We start from the raw sequence: 21,744 nt of genomic DNA, 5'->3' as shown, positions 1-21,744 counted from the left end.
CTGGCCAGGCTGGGTGTGCACGTCCTCCTCAGGAGACCCCCTCCCCCAGCACAACGGGCCACGTCTCAGCATCAGATCTGAGCGCTGATGTGAGTGGCTGTGCTGCTCCTGAGATTCCCCCAACCCCACTCGGCAGCCGTGCATGGGGTCCACAGATGGCAGGACCACCCCCAGGGGCCCAGGACATCCCTTGGGGGCTGCCGTGAAATTCACATCAATGGGACCCGGCCAACAGGTGGAGGATGGGGGCGGGAGGGGAGAGGGGAGAAGGGGGAGAGATGCTCGGAGAGCATCACTTATCGTCCCTCCTTCCCAGCTCCAGTGGAGAGTGACAGAGTGACGGGAACAGCAGATGTGCAGGGAGCACACACAGGCACAGACTGTGCTCCCCCAGACCCAGAGCAGAGACCAGAGGCCACCACGGGGACTTGCACACAGACACCCCCTGCAGCCACTTCTGGGTGCCTGTTGTCAGGGCCCGGATTTCAGAGAGGGCTGAGAGAGGCTCAGATGAGAGAATTCCCTGGAAACGCTCCTGCCACTCACGGGCTCTGCTATGGAGTCAGAGGAGAAGATGTGTAAGAGTTGCCTCCAGCGCCCCTTGGTAAACTCAGCCGTGGGATTCCTGCTGAAAATACAGCACCTCGCCGTGAATATGTGCCTCCTGTCAAGGGCGTTCATCGAGGGGCTACTCAGGGCATTGAAGACCATCACGTATTTCTGGGAGGCCAGCAAGTGGACACAGGCCTGGCCGGTGTCTCTGCAGCTGGCTTTGAAGCTCCATCCTGAAGCAGGTTAATTAAAATCGGCTCTGGGCTCTCTGTGAAATGCAGCTCGAGCACTGCGTGGGGAGAGACGGTTCCCAGTGACCCTCTTTTCAGAGACCCGTGGGAGTGGAATGTTTATAGGGACAGGGACTTTCTCCACACCCAGCCACAGCAGCGGCTCAAGGCAGAAGAGATTTCCCACCGGCCATTCTCAAATTAATTCGTGAGAGAGATTTGTCCTTTTCTTCCCCAGAAGGAAGCCTCGGTTTCTGCCATGCATCTTCTAATAAATGAGAAATCATAACACTTTTTTTTTGTCCCTTCAATTTTAATCAAGCCATCAGAATCACCAGATGAGAGGAAAGATGTGGGAAGTGTTTGTTCCGTTGGCCTGAGCCACAACAGATGGGACAATCTGGGACATTTATCTGATGGTTCTCCCAGAAAGGCTTGCATCCTGGGAGTGGCTGGAAGCTTCAAGAACTGGATCTAATCCTGCTTTTGCTTTTGTTCTGGGCCACACGGGGAGGTGGTCAGGGCTTCCCCTGGCCCTGCACTCAGGAATCACTCCTGGGGGTGCTGGGTCAACTCTGCAGAGCGGGGTATGGACCCATCCGGCTGGGTGCAAGGCAAGTGCTTTCATCTCTGTATTGTTCTTTTGGCCCCATATTTTATCGTTTTTAACAAAACAAGAACCAGAGTGTGTCCAGAGGGAAGCTGGATGGGAATTGAGTCTGATTCAGAATGCCAACTTGCGCTATTTTTCATTCAACTGATAAACACTTGTTAAACGCTGTTTTTTGCATGTATTTCTCTTATGGACTCCGAAGCAATACTCTACCTAGTTATGTAAATTTAGTTCTAGAAATCTGTTGTTCTGTAGCAAACCATTTCATCAAATTAAGTGAGGAGGGGAACATCCTAATTGAATACATCTAAACCAAGATGGCACTGGGGCCCCGAGCTTTCCCGGCACTGAGGTGTGCCATGGGTCCGTCCTGTGTGTTTAGCGGGAGACAGGTTGGCCTCGGTGCCAACCCAGGTGGCGAGACACAGACAGAGGGGAAGGGTGGGGAGTCACACCCAGCAGTATACAGCAACTGGACCCGGGGGTGCCGGGGTCCTGGGCCACTGGAGCCCCCAGCAAGTCTCAGGTTTCTTGGGCTGTGCTGTAGCCCCTGAGCTGTCCACCCACCCACCAGCTCCTGGGCTGGAACATACGGGTCCCCGGGCTCCTTCAACTCCTAACTGGATTCTGGCCTTCACTCTCCTCTCCAGTCCCACGTGCACAGATGCAGTGCCCGCGTCCAGTGTGAGACCCCTCCAGGGGCCGGACCACCACAGGACATGCAGGGAGCCTGGGGGCCACGCGCTCGGGAGGGGCCGGCTGAGGGGAGGATGGGGCATTCCAGCGGGCAGCGGAATCCCCCGACACAGGAAATGACATCAGGGGGTCAGCGCAGAGCCATCCTGGGCCAGTCTGAGCAAAGCGACTAGCCCCCAAGGGCTCTTGGCTCCCCGTCACTAGGACTGGGGGCATCTCATAAAAACACAAGCCTTCCTCCTTTGTCCTGACGATAAAAACATAAGGAGCAAAACATGGCATTCTCCCAAGTGAATTTCAAGTCAAACGTGCCAGGCCCTAGGAGTCTGAAAGCAAAAAAGAAAAGAAGTTCTCGGAGTTCCCAGGAATTCAATCAAGTTAACAGCGCAGGGGGCACCTCATGTGGGTAGGTCACAGGAAAACACGCACGGGGGGTTCTCCCAGGAAGGGAGAACATCTCGCTCCACCCGTGCCCACCGCTGTAACCAGCACAATAGCCAGGCCATGCGACAGCCCAAGGCCCACTGCAGAGAGGTGGGCAGTGAGGCTGCCGCGCGGAGACACAGCGGACACTCGGCAGCTGAGGATGGATGAGCCCGCACTTGGCAGCGAGAGAACAGAGGCGGAGGGAGAGGAAACCCACCTACCCTGTCAGAGAAAGAAGCAAGGAGAAAGGACAGGCAGTGCTGGCCCTGGGTTACAGAAGTGAGGACGTGTGAGGAAGGAGGGATGGAGGAGATGGCCCTGCAGACGGGGAGGGCATGGCCAGGGCACTCAGCATTGGGTGTGGAGAGAGGTGAGGCCACGGTGTATCCCCAACCTGTAAGAACCTAAGCGCTGAGTTCAACCCGAACAATGAGGTTCCTGAGGGCGCAGGGGTGGAGGGACAACGTGGGTCCCGGGGAGGGGGCCTGACAGAGGTGGGCACTTTGCTGTCTGTCCGGACACTGTCCACCTGACACTGTGCTAACAGGGTGCGAATCCAGTGCCTGAACACGAGTCTGGAGAATCAGAGGGGCAGGGCTGGAGCTGTCGTACAGGGCAGTGTGTGTGCCTGGCGTGTGGGCCCGGTCCACAGGGTCCCCCGAGCCTGCCTGGAGCGATTCCCGAGTGCAGAGCAAGAAGCAAGCCCTGAGCACGGCCGGGTCTCACCAAGCAGACGTGCAGAGGTTGGAGAGAAAGTTCAGAGAGGCCTGTGGCCAAGTCGGGCTCGGTCCCTGGCACCCCCCCACGGCTGGAAGCACTGCCAGGCGCCAGCCCCGAGCACAGGGGAGGAGGCTGTTCACTCTCCCCCACAACGCAAAGAGCATCTGCTTGATTAAATCCGTGCTCAGAGCACCTGGGGAGCCAGGGCCGCAGGGAATAGCGTCCCTGTTCCTGACTCTGATCGGACACAGGGAAGAATCAGCCTCATGTAGCTACTGAAAAGGTCGCTTCTGCCGGCAGAAAGGAGGCAGCTTAGTAAACGGTGAGTGGGCAAGTTGAGGGAAATCCTTAGGGGACCTAACCTGAACCTAGCTTGAACCCAGGGGACAGAGACTTTATCCTGGGACCCCCACCCCTGGGTCTCACTGGCTCCCCCTGGTCACCTCTCCAGGCCGGTAAGACTCTGCAGGCCGGGAGGGGGAGGTCCCTCCCGTTAGCACGGAGTGGAGGTCTCTGTGTGTGAATACCCCTGTAAGTCCCAGGACTAACGTCCCCACTGGGATATTTCACTTCACCAAGCAGAACCGGCTCTTCTTTCTTCTTGGCTTTTAGGTTGAAGATACGTGTGTTGTTTTAGGCGGCTCCCCATACTGTACTCGGCCACATAAACCAAAATAGCTGATTTCTGGTGCCCGAGGGGAGTGAGAGCAGGTCCAGCTAAGCATGGGTCTAATTACGGAGCTGTGTGAACCACCGCTCTGGTTCCTCTGTTCCTTGAGAGGAAGGAGCCCCCACGCTAATTAGCAAGCGAAAGCACTGGCTAATGACACGGACACGACACGGGCAAATAGGAGAGTCTCCTCACTCAAGCAAGCCTCGCCAGCCTCCAGCGGGCTCCCTTCTAGAGGGAAGGCAGTGGTGGGCTGGAGGTAAAGCCCCGGTCAGAGACGACGGGACCCTACATCAGCCTTGCTGGCCCCCTGGTCTGGAGTCTGCAGAGTGGTCAGACCAGGTGCCTCTTATTCTGCCCCTGACGGATGCTGCGTTTGGACCCCACGGGCTGGACATGCCGTATCACCTCCTTGAAAGACTCGGATTCAACCATGGGAACCCGGGTCAGGATGTTGCCTTCTCATTCATTCACACACGCTGCCTGTCGAGCGGATGGCAGGGGCTGCGAGATGAGTTTGGGAGTCTGCACCGGGCAGGCCGCCCCCAGTGAGAGGCCAGCCCACCTCTTAAAAGCATGGTCTGTTCTGGGGGCAAAATGGGGGGGAAAACCCGATGCAGTTGTGCCTGCTCCCCCTACATTTGACACGTTGGAAGATGTCTCCATGGAAATTGCTGTCCACGCTGTGCCTCCAAAAGTGTCCCTCATGGTCTCACGAATGGCAGGGGTTGGATGGGTGGGGGACTCCTAGGCAGGCGGTGACTGGGTTTGAAGTGGGGTGAGAATGCATGGGTGGGTTCTGCAGAGAGGGCTGCATGGAGGAAGCGGCAGCTGGCGGCTGACTCACGCCCTGTGCCCTTGCCCACCCCTGCCAGCAAGACAGAGACCCACTGAGCTCAGCTCCTGCGGTGCCTGGGGCTGCTCTGTGGCACCGATGGGTGCTGGGGGTGTGGAGAGGCACCCGGGGCCCCAAGGCAGGGCCAGGCATGGCTGCGAGCTCCTGGGGGCGGAACACGGAGACTGCGGGAGACTGGACGCAGACACACGTTAAAGAGTGACCTCGCCTGCTTCCTGCCTTCCAGGTGCAGAGACACGCCCTGCACATCCTCACGACACACCCCTGTCTTCAGGGCTGGGCTGCTCTGACGGTGGCAGCTGTCGTGAGGGCCACTCCCGACGGGCCGGGGGACGCACACTGGGCCAGGACCTTGTGTGCAGAACGCACGCTTTACCCGGGGCCCCAGGGCCCGGCCTGCATCCCATGTTGGTGGGAGCTCGGAGCAGTCTTCCTGGGGGACAGCCCGCAGGTGACAGTCCCTCGTCTGGGCCTTGAGCTCAGTTCCCAGGGCCTGACTCTGGGGACTGAGGGGGACAGAGCAGGAGAGGTCAGTGCCTGGGGGCAGGGCCGGGAGGTGTGTGCTGGCCGGTGGGCAATGAGCTCATTCCCGACCTTCCTGGACGGACAGGCAGGGGCCAGGCTGGTGTTTCCAGACAGGGCAGAGGGACACAGGGGCTAAAGGGTCTGCCCAGGGGTGCAAAGGGGCCAGGGTGGCAGGAGGGGTCACTGTTGTGGGGGGCCGGGGCAGAGGAGGGTCTGCCCCAGGGGTAAGAGAGGAGAGGGCTGGGCACTCAGAGACCCTGAGGCTCTGACTGGGAGCACCTCGTGTAGGAGAGCAGCGGCTGGCCCTGTCCATATTGGAGACCCCCTCCCCCCACCGGGAAGCATGTGCCGATATTTCTCCCTTCAGACCACCAACTGCCTGAGTCAGTTCGGGCCTTTGCTTTTATGGCTTTCCTCGTTCAGGCAGCCAGGCCTGCTTCCTGCCGGTTCCCTGATGGTTTCCGACTGCGCACAGCATCCCTGTCCCTCCCAGAAATGAACAACCTGTGGAGGTCACTCCCTGGACACTCATTGAGGGCAAACAAAGTGGTCACTCACCCCATGGGAACAAGCCATGTGCTGCGTGGTCACTCTCTGCAGCACTGTCCACCCCCCAGGGCCCTGTAGTGACCACCCCCATGGACCTTGTAGTGACCACCCCGCAGGACCCTGTAATGACCACCCCCAAGGACCCTGTAGTGACCACCCCCCAGGGCCCTGTGGGGACTGCCCCACCCCAGGACCTCAGAAGAGTCATTCACCTCGGCAAATGGGCCGGTGGTCACTCCAGGCGGCCAGCGTCTCGGTCACCCTCTGGCAGGTTATGCTCTTAGAGCCCTGGAGCACGTAGCTGTCCTCACATGAGAAGTGGACACTGGCCCCAACCCTGAGGACAGAGAGAGAGAGAGAGAGATAGAGAGAGAGACAGAGAGAGAGAGAGAAGGTCATCTCACAGCACGCTGGGGGACTCGTGTGTCAGAGCTGCAAATGGCCTGACCCCCCAGGAGGCCCCAGGGCTCGGGTCAGACGCAGCCTGTCCCACCAGGCCCAGAGCCCCCAGCCCAGCACTCTTCCTCTTCCTCCTCCTCCACCTCCTCCTTCTCCTCCTCCTCACTGGAGGGCTGGACAGGGCTGAGGGCCCCGGACACGGTCATGTCCACCTTCAGGACCGGGAAGAGGATGATGGGCCAGGAGGGGGTTTGGAGTTACGTCTCCCAGGCAGAGGCTTCGGTGAGCTGAAGGACGCTGGGTCTCGCTCGAGGCTCTCTCTGCGTCCACAGTACAGCCACGACTCCACCTTTGTGGGCCTGACGCTCCCAGCCATGGATGCGCGTGGGCTGAACTATCCTTTCATCCCCGGGCCAAATCCCACAGGGCACAAGGGCAGGACCCTTATGTTTGGGGGGTGGGTGGGAGCTGGGCCACCCCCAGCGATGCTCAGGGCTTCAGGGGCTTCCTCTTGCTCCCACACCCAGGAACCTCCTGGTGGTACATGGGCGACCCTACTGGGTGCTGGGATCAACCCCAGGTAGCATCGGGCAGGGGAGGCTCCCCCTCCCCACTGTTCCACCTCTCTGGGGTCAGCGCAGGCCCCTGCACCCCTGCAAAGGGTGGACCTTCCTGCTGGGCGTGTGCTGAGGAGGTTGGGGTGGGGACAGTGACAGAGCATGTGGCGGGGGCGGGGGTGCCCATCACCACTACCCGAGGCTGCTCGCTCCGCCCTGCTGGCGGGGAAAGACGAGCATCCCAGGGGCCACCTTCCCGGGGTCCCACAGGGGACAGCGGGTGCTGCAGGGGGTCCGAGGCCCTCTCAGCACGGCTAAAGCTCTACCAGGCGTCTGTTCTTGTCCCAAAGAAGAGACAAAGGCAGAAACGAGCTCAGTCAAATGAGCTAGTATGGGAGAGAGCAGGGTCTGCAGGTGGGCAGGGCACACGTGTCCACCCTGGGCTGGCCCTGACCAGCCCCGCACACCCCAGGCAGCAGCACGTCCCCGCCAGCCTGGTCAGCCGCGCCTCACCAGGCATGTTTCTGGGCCATGCTGAGTGCCCGCTGTTCCCGGGCCAAGCCAGCGGCCCCTGTCTCATCTGTGGCACTGCACAGCCCCAGAATCCACCGGGTGTGAGCCCTCAGCCCCTCTGGATGGCCCTGGGGCAGAGCCCGAGGGGCATCGTTCTCAGGTCCTCTCCAGACACTGCCATGAAGGTCCAGGAGCCCCGAAGCACCAACATGGAGACCCTAAGCACTGTGATGGAGTCTCTGAGCACTGTGATGGGGCCCTGAGCACTGTGATGGAGCCCCCGAGCACTGTGATGGAGACCTAAGCACCGAGAAGGAGTCCTGAGCACTGTGATGGAGCACTGCGATGGACTCCACTGTAATGGAGTCCCCAAGCACCATGATAGTCTTTAAGCACTGTGATGGGGTCTCTAAGCACTGTGATGGAGCCCTGAGCACTGTGATGGAATCCTTAAGCACTGTGATGGAGTCCCTGAGCACTGAGAAGGAGCCCCGAGCACTGAGAAGGAGCCCCTGCAGAGCTCTGTCGCTCTCACTGCCTCTGCCTGGGAAGGTCAGTGGTGCTGCCCTTGGCCGAGGCCTTGTGGAGGAAGGGGCTCAGGGGGCCCCCGACCAGCTGGTGACATGACAAATGGCTTTGACTCCTGAGCAAAATGACTTTGGCTGCATCTGAGAACAGGAAGCCCCTGGGCACCAGCTCTGTGGTGGGGGGGCTCGGGGGGCACGTCAGGGAAAGTAGGGCACGGCTCCGCTCCGGGGCTGGCGCCTGGCTCCGTGTCTGGAGAGTTATCGATTCTCTCTGGCAGCGCCGTGGCCGCTGCAGGGATCTCCTGGTGCCGCCTCTGGGGCTGATTCGAAGGAAGGAGAGAGCGGGCACCTTGGGCGCAGGGCGAGTGGCCCGGGCGCAGGGTAAAGGTTCCTAGCGATGCAGAGGAAGAGGGGAAGGGGACAGACAGTGTCCTCTCCTCCTCTTCGCCCCACCCTAGCCCCGGGGCCCAGCATTGCTCACGCTTCTCTCGCCACCCTGGCAGCATCAGTGCCAAGATCTCTAACCGGGGCAAGCCGGTTGGGAATATTTTCTGGAAGAGACAAGATTAAGCATCTTTCCATTCTAATGGAACCTCTCAACCCACCACCATTTAATGCGGAAAATTCTGCTTTGCCTTCATCAGAAGCACCGGGAACTTTTCCCCTTTATCTGCCCGGGCAGCTTCTCTCACCAAGAATCAGGGCAAATTGGGTTCTATGAAACTATTTTAGGAGATATTCCACTGTAGTGCAATATGCCACTGATTATATGATTTGGGGAAGTACAACTTATAAAAGAATATAAAAATAATCCTAGTTTCCACTGACAATCATAAAGGCTATTCAAGAAGCTGTGCTTGGCACACACAGCTCCCACACGCAGCAATCACGCAGTCTGAGGACGCAGGTACTCGGAGAGCTGGGGTTGGGCCGTGCTGACACTTCCCGGGATCATGCCGAGTGAGAACTGATATGCTACTTTCTCTAGGTATGGAGAAAAATGGGGTCTTTGACCCTAGGGTGGTAATCTGGAAAGCAATCTTAGAAAAAACGCCAGACAATGAGATGGAGCGGATAGTATGGCAGGGAGGGCACTTGCCTTGCAAACGGCGGGCCCGCCATACCAGGCGTCCCATAGGGTCCGCTGCCAGGACTGATTCCTAAGTGCAAAGCCAGGAGTTACCCCTGAACATTGCAGGGTGTGGCCCCCCAGACTAAAGCAACCCCCTCCCAAAGAAGAAAAACTGCCATAAAACATCATTTGTGGTACCTCCCATTGGCACGAGCCCTTGGATTATGTTGCACAATCTTGACCATTGTTAATTATTGGAAACTGGGGACTGGAGCAACAGCACAGCGGATTGTTTATTTGCCTGGCACACAGCTGACCCAGATCCGACCCCCACGACCCCATATGGCCCCCAAAACCCTGTGAGGTGTGATCAGAGCAGAGTCAGGAGTCATCCCTGAGCACTGCCAGGAGTGGCCCCAAAGGAAATAAAACAAACAAGCAAAAGGAAACAGAGATAGAAACTGATTTTGTATAAGGTCCAGATAGAAAGTTTATGCAAAAGAAACACAGAAAGACACTATTTAGGTAAAACAGCTAAGGTAGCAGGTTTTCATTCTCTTAAATGGAATAGGTGATTTTTTTTCCATCTCTTGCGCTTAGTATTCTAGAAGGTTTGTACCTCCATTCTCGGGCTCTAAAGACATTTCCTGCCCCACCATTTGTCTGCAGTCTGAGGTGTCATTCTAGGTGAGTGAATTCTTTCTAAACATCATCAAGTTCGGAGACAGATCACTGCCAAGTACAGCTTTCCTCGGGAATGGCTCGGTGGACCAATATCTGAGACGGTCCCACAACTGTTGCTGCAAAGGAATGAAAGTGACGTAGGGGACCAGAGGGGCAGGGCGGGGCAGGGCGTGGTGGGCGGGCATGCGCCTTGCACAGGCCAACCCGGGCTTGATGCCCGGCACCCCATACGGCCCCGTGAACACCCCTGGGAGTGATTCCTGAGTGCAGAGCCAGGAGTGAGCCCAGAAAAGCACCGGGTGTAGCCCTAAACAAAACCCGAAATAAAATAAAGTGACTTTGAGCTCCGGCGGGAGCCCCAGGGCAGCAAGAAGGTGGGTATGCAGGTGCCCTGCTGGCCGCAAGGCCTCCCCGTGCCAATGATCAGCAGGTGAGTGGTCTTGGGCAAGCTCTGCCCGTGTGAGTAGAGTGGACGCTGACACTGTGGGCAGGCAGCTGAGTCGCCTGTGCGGCAGAAGGTAGGTACTCCCGTGCAGGTGCTCTCATGTAGTGCTCCCGTGCAGTGCTCCTGTGCTGGGGTGGTGGGTAGCGGCTGCCATGGCACTGGTGTCCCTGAGCCCATCTTTGGGGTTGGGAACCCTAGGACTGTGAGTTGCACAGAGACTGTAGCTTGAAGCATTGGCAGCGACCAGCTACTTCCCATCCTTCCGAACCTGGAGACGGGGCCTGGATGCAGATCATGGGGAGAGCGTCCAGATGACCATCTCTGGCAATGATCTAGGGACAGCCACCGCCGCCCGGCGGCACTCGGGGGAGATGCCTGGCTCCGAGTTCGGGGATGAGCCCTGGCGGTGTGCAAGGGTTAAGTGCAGAGCTCCTATTTGAACCAGGGTTGGCTCCATCCAAGGGGAGAGGCGGTCAGGAGCCTGGGCATCTGTCCACTGCTCTAGCCACCCGCTGGGAAGATGATGCCCATGGATTCGCCGAGCACCACTGTGTTCTACGGTGGCCGTGATTTCCTCAGGCCCTCGTCACGTATAAAATGATCCGGAGAAATAATAACAAGCATATTTGAGGGGGAAATTACCACATTCATTTCCATGTTTAAGTAATGTTCGTATGAGCAGATATTTCTAAACTCAAGGGGGCAAGGGCAGAAAGCCCTGCAGTTAAATAATGAAAAAATAATAAGCTTGTTGCAGCGATATTTCAGTGCTACAAAGTTATCTTTGTATCCCGAAGGCCGCACAGACCTGCAGCGGATGGTGGCTGCCACTTCTCTTCTCACTGATCACGTGGGCTTCTCTCCCCCCCCTCCCCTGCCACTGGTGATGGGGTTCCACCCCAGGGCCTTCCCTGCACAGAGGGCCAAGCAGAGCAAAGAACAGAGGCCAGAGCTCCGAGGGGTCTAGGGCTGAGAGCAGCGGGCTTTGAGCATTTACTCTCTAACCCCCAATCTCTCTCCTGCAGCCCCAGCTCTGCTCTGAGCCCGGGTCCCGCTGGAGGGCTCTGCTGTTCCGGGCGGCTCTCTTACTGCTTTCTCGGGTACTAATGAGGCGCTGACGGCTCATCTCCAGGGACTGGCTTGTTAACGCCAATTTGATCCAATTTCACAGAAGAGGGTGCCTACCAGGGCTGGGCATGGCAATAAAGCATAAAACCAATAAGGCCTGACCTCCTCCCTCTGAGATACCTCACGCCACCTGACGGGGAAGTTCCTCCGGCACTGTGCATGTTTAACCACGCCGAGCACCGTCATGTGTACCAGCCCTGGTGGCGGGGAGTGGTGGGCTGAAGTGGGTGAGAATACCACCAACAGCAATACCAATACCACCAATACCCACGCCAATAGCAGGGGTACTCAAAGATAGCCATGCAGAGAAGGGGAACCCAGGGCCCTTGCTGGTGTCTTGCCAGTCAGTGACAGGGCGTGAGGGCAGTAAATGATGCACAGCCCTGTCCCTCCGCCCACAAACCTCCCGCCTTCTCCTCCCAATCACTTCTCTTCCCCTGCGATTCAGGCGTTGGCCAAGGCAGAATGCAGCCTGACCCTGACTTCAAGAAAACAAGTTGTAATAAATGTGAAAGGTTTCAAGGAGTGGACAAGTCCATTTAACTGTGTTCTCTGAAATACCTAGATCCCTGGGGACTAAACAGCACATAAATAACCGATGGATTAAATACATAAGTAGAGGAGAAAGTAGAATTAAATACATAAGTAGAGGAGAAAGTAGAAAGCAAAAATTGTTGAAAGGAGCTAAAGAATTCCTAGGCGTAGCATTTGTAGCACTAAACACCCACTCCTGAAAGAAAATATATTAAATTATACCTTTAATTATTAGGAAAAAACAGAAAAATAAAAGAAAATAAATCCCTTAGTAATTAGGTACCGAAAATAATAACACACCAGAGCATAATCAGTGGCTTGTAAGGCAAATAAATTCAAAAGACAAAAATCAGTGAAATCAAATGTGATTTTTTTTGGTCTGTTTTGGGGCCTATCTGGATTTGCTCAGGGCTGACTCCTGGCTCTGTGCACAGATCACTCCTGGTAGTGCTCTGGGAATCACAGGTAGTGTCTGAGATGAAACCACTGCAGGGTGTAGGGGATAAGGCCCCCACCCACTATCTTTCCAGCCTGAAGTTGATTTTTGGGGGGATCACTAACACTGGTATATCTCCAGTTAGATCAGGTGAAATAGAAAACACAGGTTACCAATTATCAGGAATTAGAACTGTGATATTATGACTATAAGAGCTTATTATAAAATATTTATCCATTAAAATGGACAAATTTGGAGCACCCTGCGCTTCCCTCCCCTCCGGACTGCCGGCCGAGTGGCCGGCACGCCGACCCCAAGCGCCACCGCCATTCTGTCTTTCTGCAAAGGTCTGTGACCGCTGCCGGGTTGTGGGAAAGGGGCGTGGCCTAAGAAAAGTGGGCGTGGCCTCATTACGAGCGGCCAAAGCTAAGGCTTTCCTCAACATCCTATCCAAGACTAACATCCTAGCTATTCGCAAGCAGTAGCACAATAAAACACAAGACTTCACATAAGAATTGAAGGAAACATCTCAGTAGACCAGGTTCTACAAACAGCAAGTAAAAAGCCAACCACTATTAACTGAGCCTATCCACAATCCTTTTTCGCAACAAAAGGAAACAGGGATACTCATCTTCAAGGGCCCTCTTTCATACCACAACAACAACATGAAGAAACAGCAAAAATCCCCAGTGCAAGCAGAGGACGATCAAAGGAGTCTGGAAACCTCAATGGGCGTTTCCTACAAACTTGACCTCTCTGAGAAAGAATTCAGAGTTGAAATCCCAACATGTTCAATGAACTCAATGCAAAGATGGACAACTTCAAGGAAGACCTGGCAGAAACAATACAACAGACAGCCGACAAAATACGGGAAGAAATGAGAGCAGAAATAAAAAACCTTCAAAAAGAAATGAAGGATTCGGTACATGAAATCAAAAACTCTCTGGCTGCCCTCAACAATAGGATGACTGCAGCCGAAGACAGAATCAGTATGCTTGAAGATGAGCTGCAAGAGGCCTACAGGCAACAACAAACCATGGCAAGAGACCTTAAAATAGCTCTAGCCAGAATCAGAGTCCTAGGGGATGATTTCAAGAGGAACAACATTAGAATCATTGGACTAACAGAACCACAGGGAACCAACCCCAACGAAAAAGACACAGTCAAACAAATCATTGCGGAAAACTTCCCACAGCTGGACAATGCGGGCATCCAGATTCAAGACGCCCGAAGAGTGCCAGCTAAAAGAGATCCTAACAGAAAAACCCCAAGACATATCATAGTTACAATGATGGTCATCGTTCAGAGAGACACAATACTGCAAGCAGCAAGGTCCAAGAAGGAAATTGCATACAAAGGAGCACCCCTTAGACTCACAGCAGATCTATCAGAGGAAACCCTCCAAGCTCGAAGGCAATGGTGGGATATAGTGAAAAAACTCAATGAAATCAACGCTTCACCAAGAATACTTTATCCGGCTAAACTCTCATTCAAACTAGAAGGAATCATACACTACTTTGGGGATAAACAACAGCTCAGGAACTTCATAGACTCAAAACCAAACCTAAAAGAAGCACTAAAGGGGCTATTGTAAGACAAGAACAACCCCTACAAGCACAACAAACCCTTGCACAAAGATGGCACAAAATACCATAACAATAATCTCCCTTAATGTCAATGGTCTGAATTCACCAATTAAGAGACACAGACTGGCAAAATGGATTCAGAGACTCAACCCAACATTCTGCTGCCTGCAAGAAACACATCTGAATAGCCAGAACAAACACAGACTCAAAGTCAAAGGATGGAAAACAATCCTGCAAGCAAACAACTCCCTCAAGAAAGCTGGGGTGGCTTTACTAGTATCAGACAACATAGACTTCAGGTTGAAAAAGATTAGAAGGGATAGTGAAGGCCACTTTTTATTAATCACGGGATGTGTACATCAGGAAGAAATCACACTCCTAAATGTCTACGCACACAATGAGGGACCAGCTAAATACCTACAACAGCTGCTAAGAGACCTTAAGAAGGACATCTCGAGCAACACAATAGTAGTTGGAGACTTCAACACCGCACTGTCTCCTCTAGACAGATCAAGCAGATTAAAACTAACCAAGGAAATACTGGCTTTGAAGGAAGAAATAGAAGAGAGAGGGCTAATAGATCTATACAGGGCTTTATATCCCCAAAAAAAGGAATACACATTCTTTTCCAGTGCACATGGAACATTTTCCAGAATAGACCATGCGCTGGGCCACACAGCATACCTCAAAAGAATAAAAAAGATAGACATTGTACCAGCTATCTTTTCAGATCATGATGCACTGAAGATAAAACTTAATCGCGGACAGATGCAGAAAACCAAATCAAACACCTGGAAATTAAATAGCTCGATATTGAACAATGAGTGGGTCAGGAAGGAAATCAAGGAAGAACTCAAAAGGTACCTAGAAACAAATGAGAATGAAGACACGAGCTACCAGAACTTGTGGGATGCAGCTAAAGCCGTTTTAAGGGGAAAATTTATAGCTCTGCAAGCATATCTCAGGAAGGAAGAAAGGGCCCACATAAATAACTTGACTTCACAGCTCAAGACGTTAGAAAAGGACCAACAAAAGGATCCCAAACCAGGCAGAAGGAAAGAGATAATAAAACTTAGAGCAGAAATTAAGGACATGGAAACCCAAAAGACAATCCGAAAGATCAGTGAAACCAAGAGCTGGTTCTTCGAGAAAATAAACAAGATTGATAAACCACTAGCAAGACTCACAAAGAAAGAGAGAGAGAGAACCCTTATAAGCCGAATCAGAAATGAAAAGGGGGACATCACAACAGAAACCAATGAAATTCAAAAGATCATCAGAGACTACTTTGAAAATCTCTATGCCACGAAACAAGAGAATCTAGAAGAAATGGATAAATTCCTCGACTCCTATAATCTCCCAAGGCTGAACCAAAAAGACCTGGAGTACCTGAATAGTCCAATTAACATCAAGGAAATTGAAATGGTAATCAAAAGTCTTCCCAAAAACAAAAGCCCTGGTCCAGACGGGTTCACTAGGGAGTTCTTCCAAACATTTAAAGAGGACCTTCTGCCAGTCCTTCTCAAGCTTTTCCAGGAAATTGAAGAAACAGAAACCCTCCCAAACAGTTTCTATGAGGCTCATATCTCCCTAATACCAAAAGCAAACAAAGACACCACAAAAAAAGAAAACTACAGGCCAATATCCCTGATGAACACAGATGCGAAGATCCTCAACCACGACCAAGTGGGATTCATCCCGGGGATGCAAGGATGGTTTAACATCCGGAAATCAATCAACATAATCCATCATATCAACAAAAGAAAAGATAAAAATTATATAATCATATCAATAGATGCAGAGAAAGCATTTGACAAGATCCAGCATCCGTTTATGATGAAAACACTCGCCAAAATGGGTATAGAAGGGACCTTCCTCAATATAGTCAAAGCCATTTATCACAAGCCTATGGCAAGCATTGTCCTCAATGGGAAAAAACTAAGAGCCTTCCCTCTGAGAACAGGGATGAGACAAGGATGCCCACTCTCTCCACTTCTGTTCAATATAGTACTGGAAGTACTTGCAATAGCGATTAGGCAAGAAAAAGATATTAAGGGCATTCAGGTAGGAAAGGAAGAAATCAAGCTCTCACTATTCGCAGATGATATGATACTATACCTAGAGAACCCTAAAACCTCTACCAAGAAACTCCTGGAAACAATAGACTCATATAGTAAAGTTGCAGGCTATAGAATCAATATCCAAAAGTCCATGGCTTTTCTATATGCAAATAATGAGAGAGAAGAAAGTGACCTGAGAAAAGCAATCCCATTCACAATTGCGCCTCAAAAAATCAAGTACCTCGGAATCAGCTTAACAAAGGAGGTAAAGGACTTGTATAATGAAAACTATAAAACACTACTTCAGGAAATAAAAGAGGACACAAGGAAATGGAAAGACATCTCCTGCTCATGGGTTGGAAGAATTAATATTGTCAAAATGACAATTCTCCCCAAAGCATTGTACAAATTCAATGAGATCCCTATAGGGATACCCTTGACATTCTTCAAAGAAATGGAGCAAGCGCTCCTGAAATTCATATGGAACAATAAGCCCCCACGAATAGCTAAAGCAATCCTTGGGAAAAAGAAAATGGGAGGAATCAACCTTCCCAACTTCCAACTCTACTACAAAGCGGTAGTCATTAAAACAGCATGGTATTGGAACAAAGGCAGAGGTGCAGACCAATGGAATAGGGTTGAATACTCTGACACACACCCCCAAATATATGATCATCTAATCTTTGATAAGGGAGCACGAAATGTGAAGTGGAGCAAGGAAAGCATGTCTAACAAATTGTGCTGGCAAAACTGGACGGCTACATGCAAAAAAATGGGCTTAGACCTCCATCTATCACCATGTACAAAAATCAGATCAAAATGGATTAAAGACCTCAACATCAGACCAGAATCCCTAAGGTACATTGAAGATAAGGTCGGCAAAACCCTCCACGACATTGAAGCCAAAGGTATCTTCAAAGCTGACACGCCACTGGCCAAGCAAGTAAAAACAAAGATAAATAAATGGGACTATCTCAAACTAAGAAGCTTCTGCAACTCAAAAGAAACAGTGACCAAAATACAAAGACAATCTACAGAATGGGAAAGGATATTTATGCAGTACCCATCCGATAAAGGGTTGATAACAAGGATATACAATGCACTGGTTGAACTCCACAAGAAAACTGCCAACCCAATCAAAAAATGGGGTGATGAAATGAACAGAAACTTTTCAAAAGAAGAAATCCGAATGGCTGAGAGGCACATGAGAAAATGTTCAACAGCACTAATCATCAGGGAGATGCAGATCAAAACAACAATGAGATATCATCTCACACCACAGAGACTGGCCCACATCCCAAAAAACAAAAGCAACCGGTGTTGGCGTGGATGTGGGGAGAAAGGGACTCTCCTTCACTGCTGGTGGGAATGCCGACTGGTTCAGCCCTTTTGGAAAACAATATGGACAATTCTCAAAAAGTTAGAAATTGAGCTCCCATTTGACCCAGCAATACCACTCCTGGGAATATATCCCGGAGAGGCAAAAAGGTATAGTAGAGATGACATCTGCATTTCCATGTTCACTGCTGCTCTGTTTACAATAGCCACAATATGGAAAAAACCAGAGTGCCCGAAAACAGATGATTGGCTAAAGAAACTCTGGTATATTTACACAATGGAATACTACGTAGCTGTCAGAAAACATGAAGTCATGAAATTTGCATATAAGTGGATCAACATGGAAAGCATCATGCTGAGTGAAATGAGTCAGAAAGAAAGAGACAGACATAGAAAGATCGCACTCATATGTGGAATATAAAGTAGCTGAGATGTACAAGCTTACAATGTTGCGATTCCTAACAGACATTTCTCTGGACTTAGTTACTAAAATATTAAAATACAGAAATCCAAAACTATGCTGCTGCTAGTGCGGCCTCCTGACCTCATATCTCTTCATTCTCAGCAATGGAAAACAAATTACCAAATGCTTTCTTTTCAGCAGATTGACTTTAGGGGGGAGAAACTCCAAATCAATAATAGTGAATTTTTTTATTGAAATATTGAATGTAATCAAAGTAAAGTGAAAGTAAAGTGAAATTTACCAGTTACACATGCGGGGTGGGGGGCTGGGGAGGTGGGGGAAAGGGGGGAGGTATATCGTGATTCTTGGTGGTGGAATATGTGCACTGGTGAAGGGATGGGTGTTTGAGCACTGTATAACTGAGACTTTAACCTGAAAGCTTTGTAACTTTCCACATGGTGAATCAATAAAAGAATTTTTAAAAAAATGGACAAATTTGATGAAATTTTTTAATTCCTTGAAATATGGGCCTTAGTAATATTCAAGTGGAGAGAGAGATCCTAAAGTGGTAGCGATGTAGAAAATGAAGTTGAATTTGTAATTTAGAACAAAACATTACTATAAGAAAATTCTGGGGCCAGTCTAGCAGGTAAGGAACTTACCCCATCAGGTCTCCTTGGCCTGCCAGGAGGAATTGCTGAGCTCACAAGCGGGGGTTTGTCCCAAAAATCAAAAAGCAAAAAACAGGTCATTCCACTTTCAGATGGTTTTACTGATGAATCTCCACAAAATTTAAGAAACACTATCAACTTGACTCAAAATTTTCTGGGATGTATGAGAAAAACGTCCTAAATATTGCATGAGACCACTATTCAGAAAGAAAACCAACCTGTCAAAGCCCAAGTCGTGACAGAATCAGGCTGTCAAAGTCAACATGTGTCATGAACATACACAAAAAGATTCTAGAGAAGAATGAGCCCATCGAACGCACCAACACATGGGCAGGATAATGGAGCACGCTCAGAATGCACGCTCGGGTAAGCGATTCCTCACTGTGATGAACTAAACAAGAAAAGTGGGAGAGATCCCCTCCATCAATACAGGGACACGTCTGGACAAAACCCCATAGTCTTTTTTTCTGACAGAAAGGCTCCTACTAGGTGCTGAGACAATGCAGGGGTCAGGCTGCATGCGGTTTGTTTGGTTCCATTGCCAGCACTACATCCCCCAAGCACCACCAACGGGCACTCCTGAACACGGGCCAGGGACAGTCTCTGAGCTCTGCTGGGTGTGACCTCAAATACATAAAATGAAAAATATCCTTCTGAAAAGCTTTTTTTCTCAAACAAAAGAACCACGTCCACTTGTGTTGGAACATAGCTCTTTCTTGGGACTGGATGCAGCACAGCCAGCTGAAACTACTGTCCTCTAAATTAATTTTATGTGCCAAAGGACTTACTATTGGTGACGTTTCAAAGCCTTACCCACACACTTGTAAAGAACATATCCCCAACTGTGGCAAGGTTCTCAGACTTTATTTGTAACTGTAGAAAACTCTGGACTACTCCTACTATATATTCAACACCAACAATCTATGCTTACATTAAGTTCTGGATCATTTATAGGTTCACTTCACACTCAAAACTCTGGTATTTTGATGGCTTTGGCTATTTTAAAATATTTTTCTTATAGATGCTTGTGATGCCCTGACAAGATTCTTTTGAGGTTTGGGTACTTAATTTTTTTCTTTTGGTTTGTTTTTCTGTCATACCCAGTGGTGCTCTGGGATTAATTTGGACTCTGCACTTAAAAATTGCTCCTGAAGATTCCCAGGGGACCATTTGGGGTGCTGGGGAATCAAACCTGGGTTGGCTGCATGCAAGGCAGGAGTCTTACCCATGGTACTATCCCTTGACTCTCTTTTATGTTTAGTTTGTAATTTGTATCATCTCTGGTTAGCAAGTCTAAGGTGAACATCTTTAGAATACTGCATGTTTTTATTTGATGATCTTAATTTACTACACTGCATTTAATGAGTATAACTAATGCATATTCTCTTCACACACAAAATTTCCAACAAAACTCCAAATAGAAGGGTATTTCCTCAGCCTGATCAGACACTTATACAATATTTATAACCAATATCATTCTGAATGACAGAAACCAGACTGTTTCTGGCTAACAATAGGAACTGAACATCTGCATCACTACCATTAATATTTCCTTGAAATATAGGCCTTAGTGCCTTTAGGCAAAGAAAAGAAGTATTAAAATATATTTTTTTCATCCAAAATTGACTGGAAAGAAATAAAAATATATATTTGTAGTTGATAGAATTAATAGGCCCTGGATTTTGGGGAGAAAGTCCTAGGAAATCTACAAAAGCGCTAGAATTAACTCTCAATATTCTGTATGTACATACTAACACACATACTTACACATATTCACATACACTCATACACAACACACACATGTATTCACATTCAACACATACACTCACACATTCACACACACCTTACTCACATTCACACTCATTCACACTCACAGTCACTCACACTCACACACACTCACATTTATTCACACATATACACATGCATAACACACCCATTCACACACTTACACACATTCACACTTACATGCTCACATTCACACTTACACATATGCTTACACTTACGTTTTCACACTCATACTTATTCACATGTACACCCATGCACAAACACACACTTATATTCACACTCATGCTCATATACTCATACACTTACACATTCACTTACACGTTCACTTACACATGCTCACACATACTCACACATTCTTACACTCATTCATACCCACACACTTATTTACACCACACTCACTCATGCTCACACACTCACATACACGTTCACACTTACACATGCTCACATACTCACAGTCTTACCCACACACTTATTCACACATACACACATGAACAAGTATACCATTTAACACACTCCCACATTCACAAGTGCTCACATTTACTCACACATTCTCACACACATTCACACATACTCATTCACTTCTGGAGGAACGTGTTAGGGATGCCTTTCCTGGGTGAGGGCAGGTGCACGGAGTGATGTTGAGGCAGGAAGACACCTTCCCCCCCAAGCTGGAAAACTCACGTTTGTTTTCAGGGTGGGGTCTGTCCGGCAGAGACAGGTAGACTTCATCTTTCCTCTGATTCTTTTAGAAACGTGGATACAATCCCTATGTATATGCCGCTGGGGGCTGCCTGGTGTGTGTGTGTGTGTGTGTGTGTGTGTGTGTGTGTGTGTGTGTGTGTGTGTGTGTAAATGCTCTAAAATCAGAGCCTGACCCTGGACCTGACCAGCACCCCAGGACACACAGCAGCTTGGGAGGGGCTAGCGGCATCTCGTGCAGCCACCTCTGTGCCAACCCGGACAGACAGAACCAGGGGTCCAGAGAGGGCCGGGACTTGACACCACCAGAGTCTCTTGAGCTGATGACGGTCACTCTCTGCTCAGCCTCTTGCTCCCCTAGTGGCCCCTCACGCTGCCCAAAGACCACTGGGAGAAGAGCCCAGCACAGTTAAACACCCAGATGGGGTCTGCCCCCTTGCCTGGCTCCAGCCCTCTGAGGAGCGAGGGAAGGGGGAGTCTGGGGTGTTTCAGCGTCACACTTACACGTTCTTTCCTCGGGATGGTGGACGTGACAGGCCCATCTCAGGCAGAGTGCTCTGTTTGACTCCTCACTGTCCTTTTGAGCAATCCCAGGCCTGGTCTCACCTGCTGGCATCACCACTCCCCTCTAGGTGGCTCTGGCTCTGGCTCTGAGCCTGCCAGCCTGCATGAATCCACCATAGCCTTTCTTACTCCCAGGAAGGACCAGGACGAGGCGGGAAATGGTGACCGCAGGTTCGAGCTCCGGTGTGTAACGGATTCCTGATAGGAGCTTGTCTCCTGTATTCTTTGTGATATGAGAAAATACTCTTTCTTCTTGAACTAATTGAGAGTAATGCAAACATCCGCACTGGGAGCGCTGTTAAAGTCGCTACTGTACGCGTGACAACACAGGGAACAGGCGCTAGCTCCTCACACTCCTCGTACCACAAAACCATAACATTGGTCTTACGTGTAGATTCCATCGACGGTCACTCACTGGTCATCACAACCTTGTACTTAGTGAAAAGACTAGAAAACTAAACTACGATTTTTGCTCATTTGTGTTCCAACCATTAAGCAAAATGCGT

The 21,744-nt window shown here is 50.5% G+C and overlaps 1 protein-coding gene across 2 annotated transcripts in view; it reads right to left on the bottom strand.

Annotated features, from left to right (window-relative positions):
• CSMD1 (CUB and Sushi multiple domains 1) overlaps positions 1–21,744 on the bottom strand; it is a 980,559-nt gene that overhangs the window by 184,877 nt on the left and 773,938 nt on the right. For both annotated transcript variants that reach the window (XM_055136180.1, XM_055136183.1), the window contains exon 9: positions 6,050–6,174. In XM_055136180.1, the coding sequence (XP_054992155.1) occupies positions 6,050–6,174 (125 nt within the window). The remainder of the gene's footprint in view (positions 1–6,049; positions 6,175–21,744) is intronic.

The sequence above is a fragment of the Sorex araneus genome, chromosome 1 (assembly GCF_027595985.1).
Source record: "Sorex araneus isolate mSorAra2 chromosome 1, mSorAra2.pri, whole genome shotgun sequence".
Lineage (NCBI taxonomy): Eukaryota > Metazoa > Chordata > Mammalia > Eulipotyphla > Soricidae > Sorex > Sorex araneus.
The sequence above is the reverse complement of the archived record's forward strand: the minus strand, read 5'-3'. Positions and strand labels throughout refer to the sequence as shown.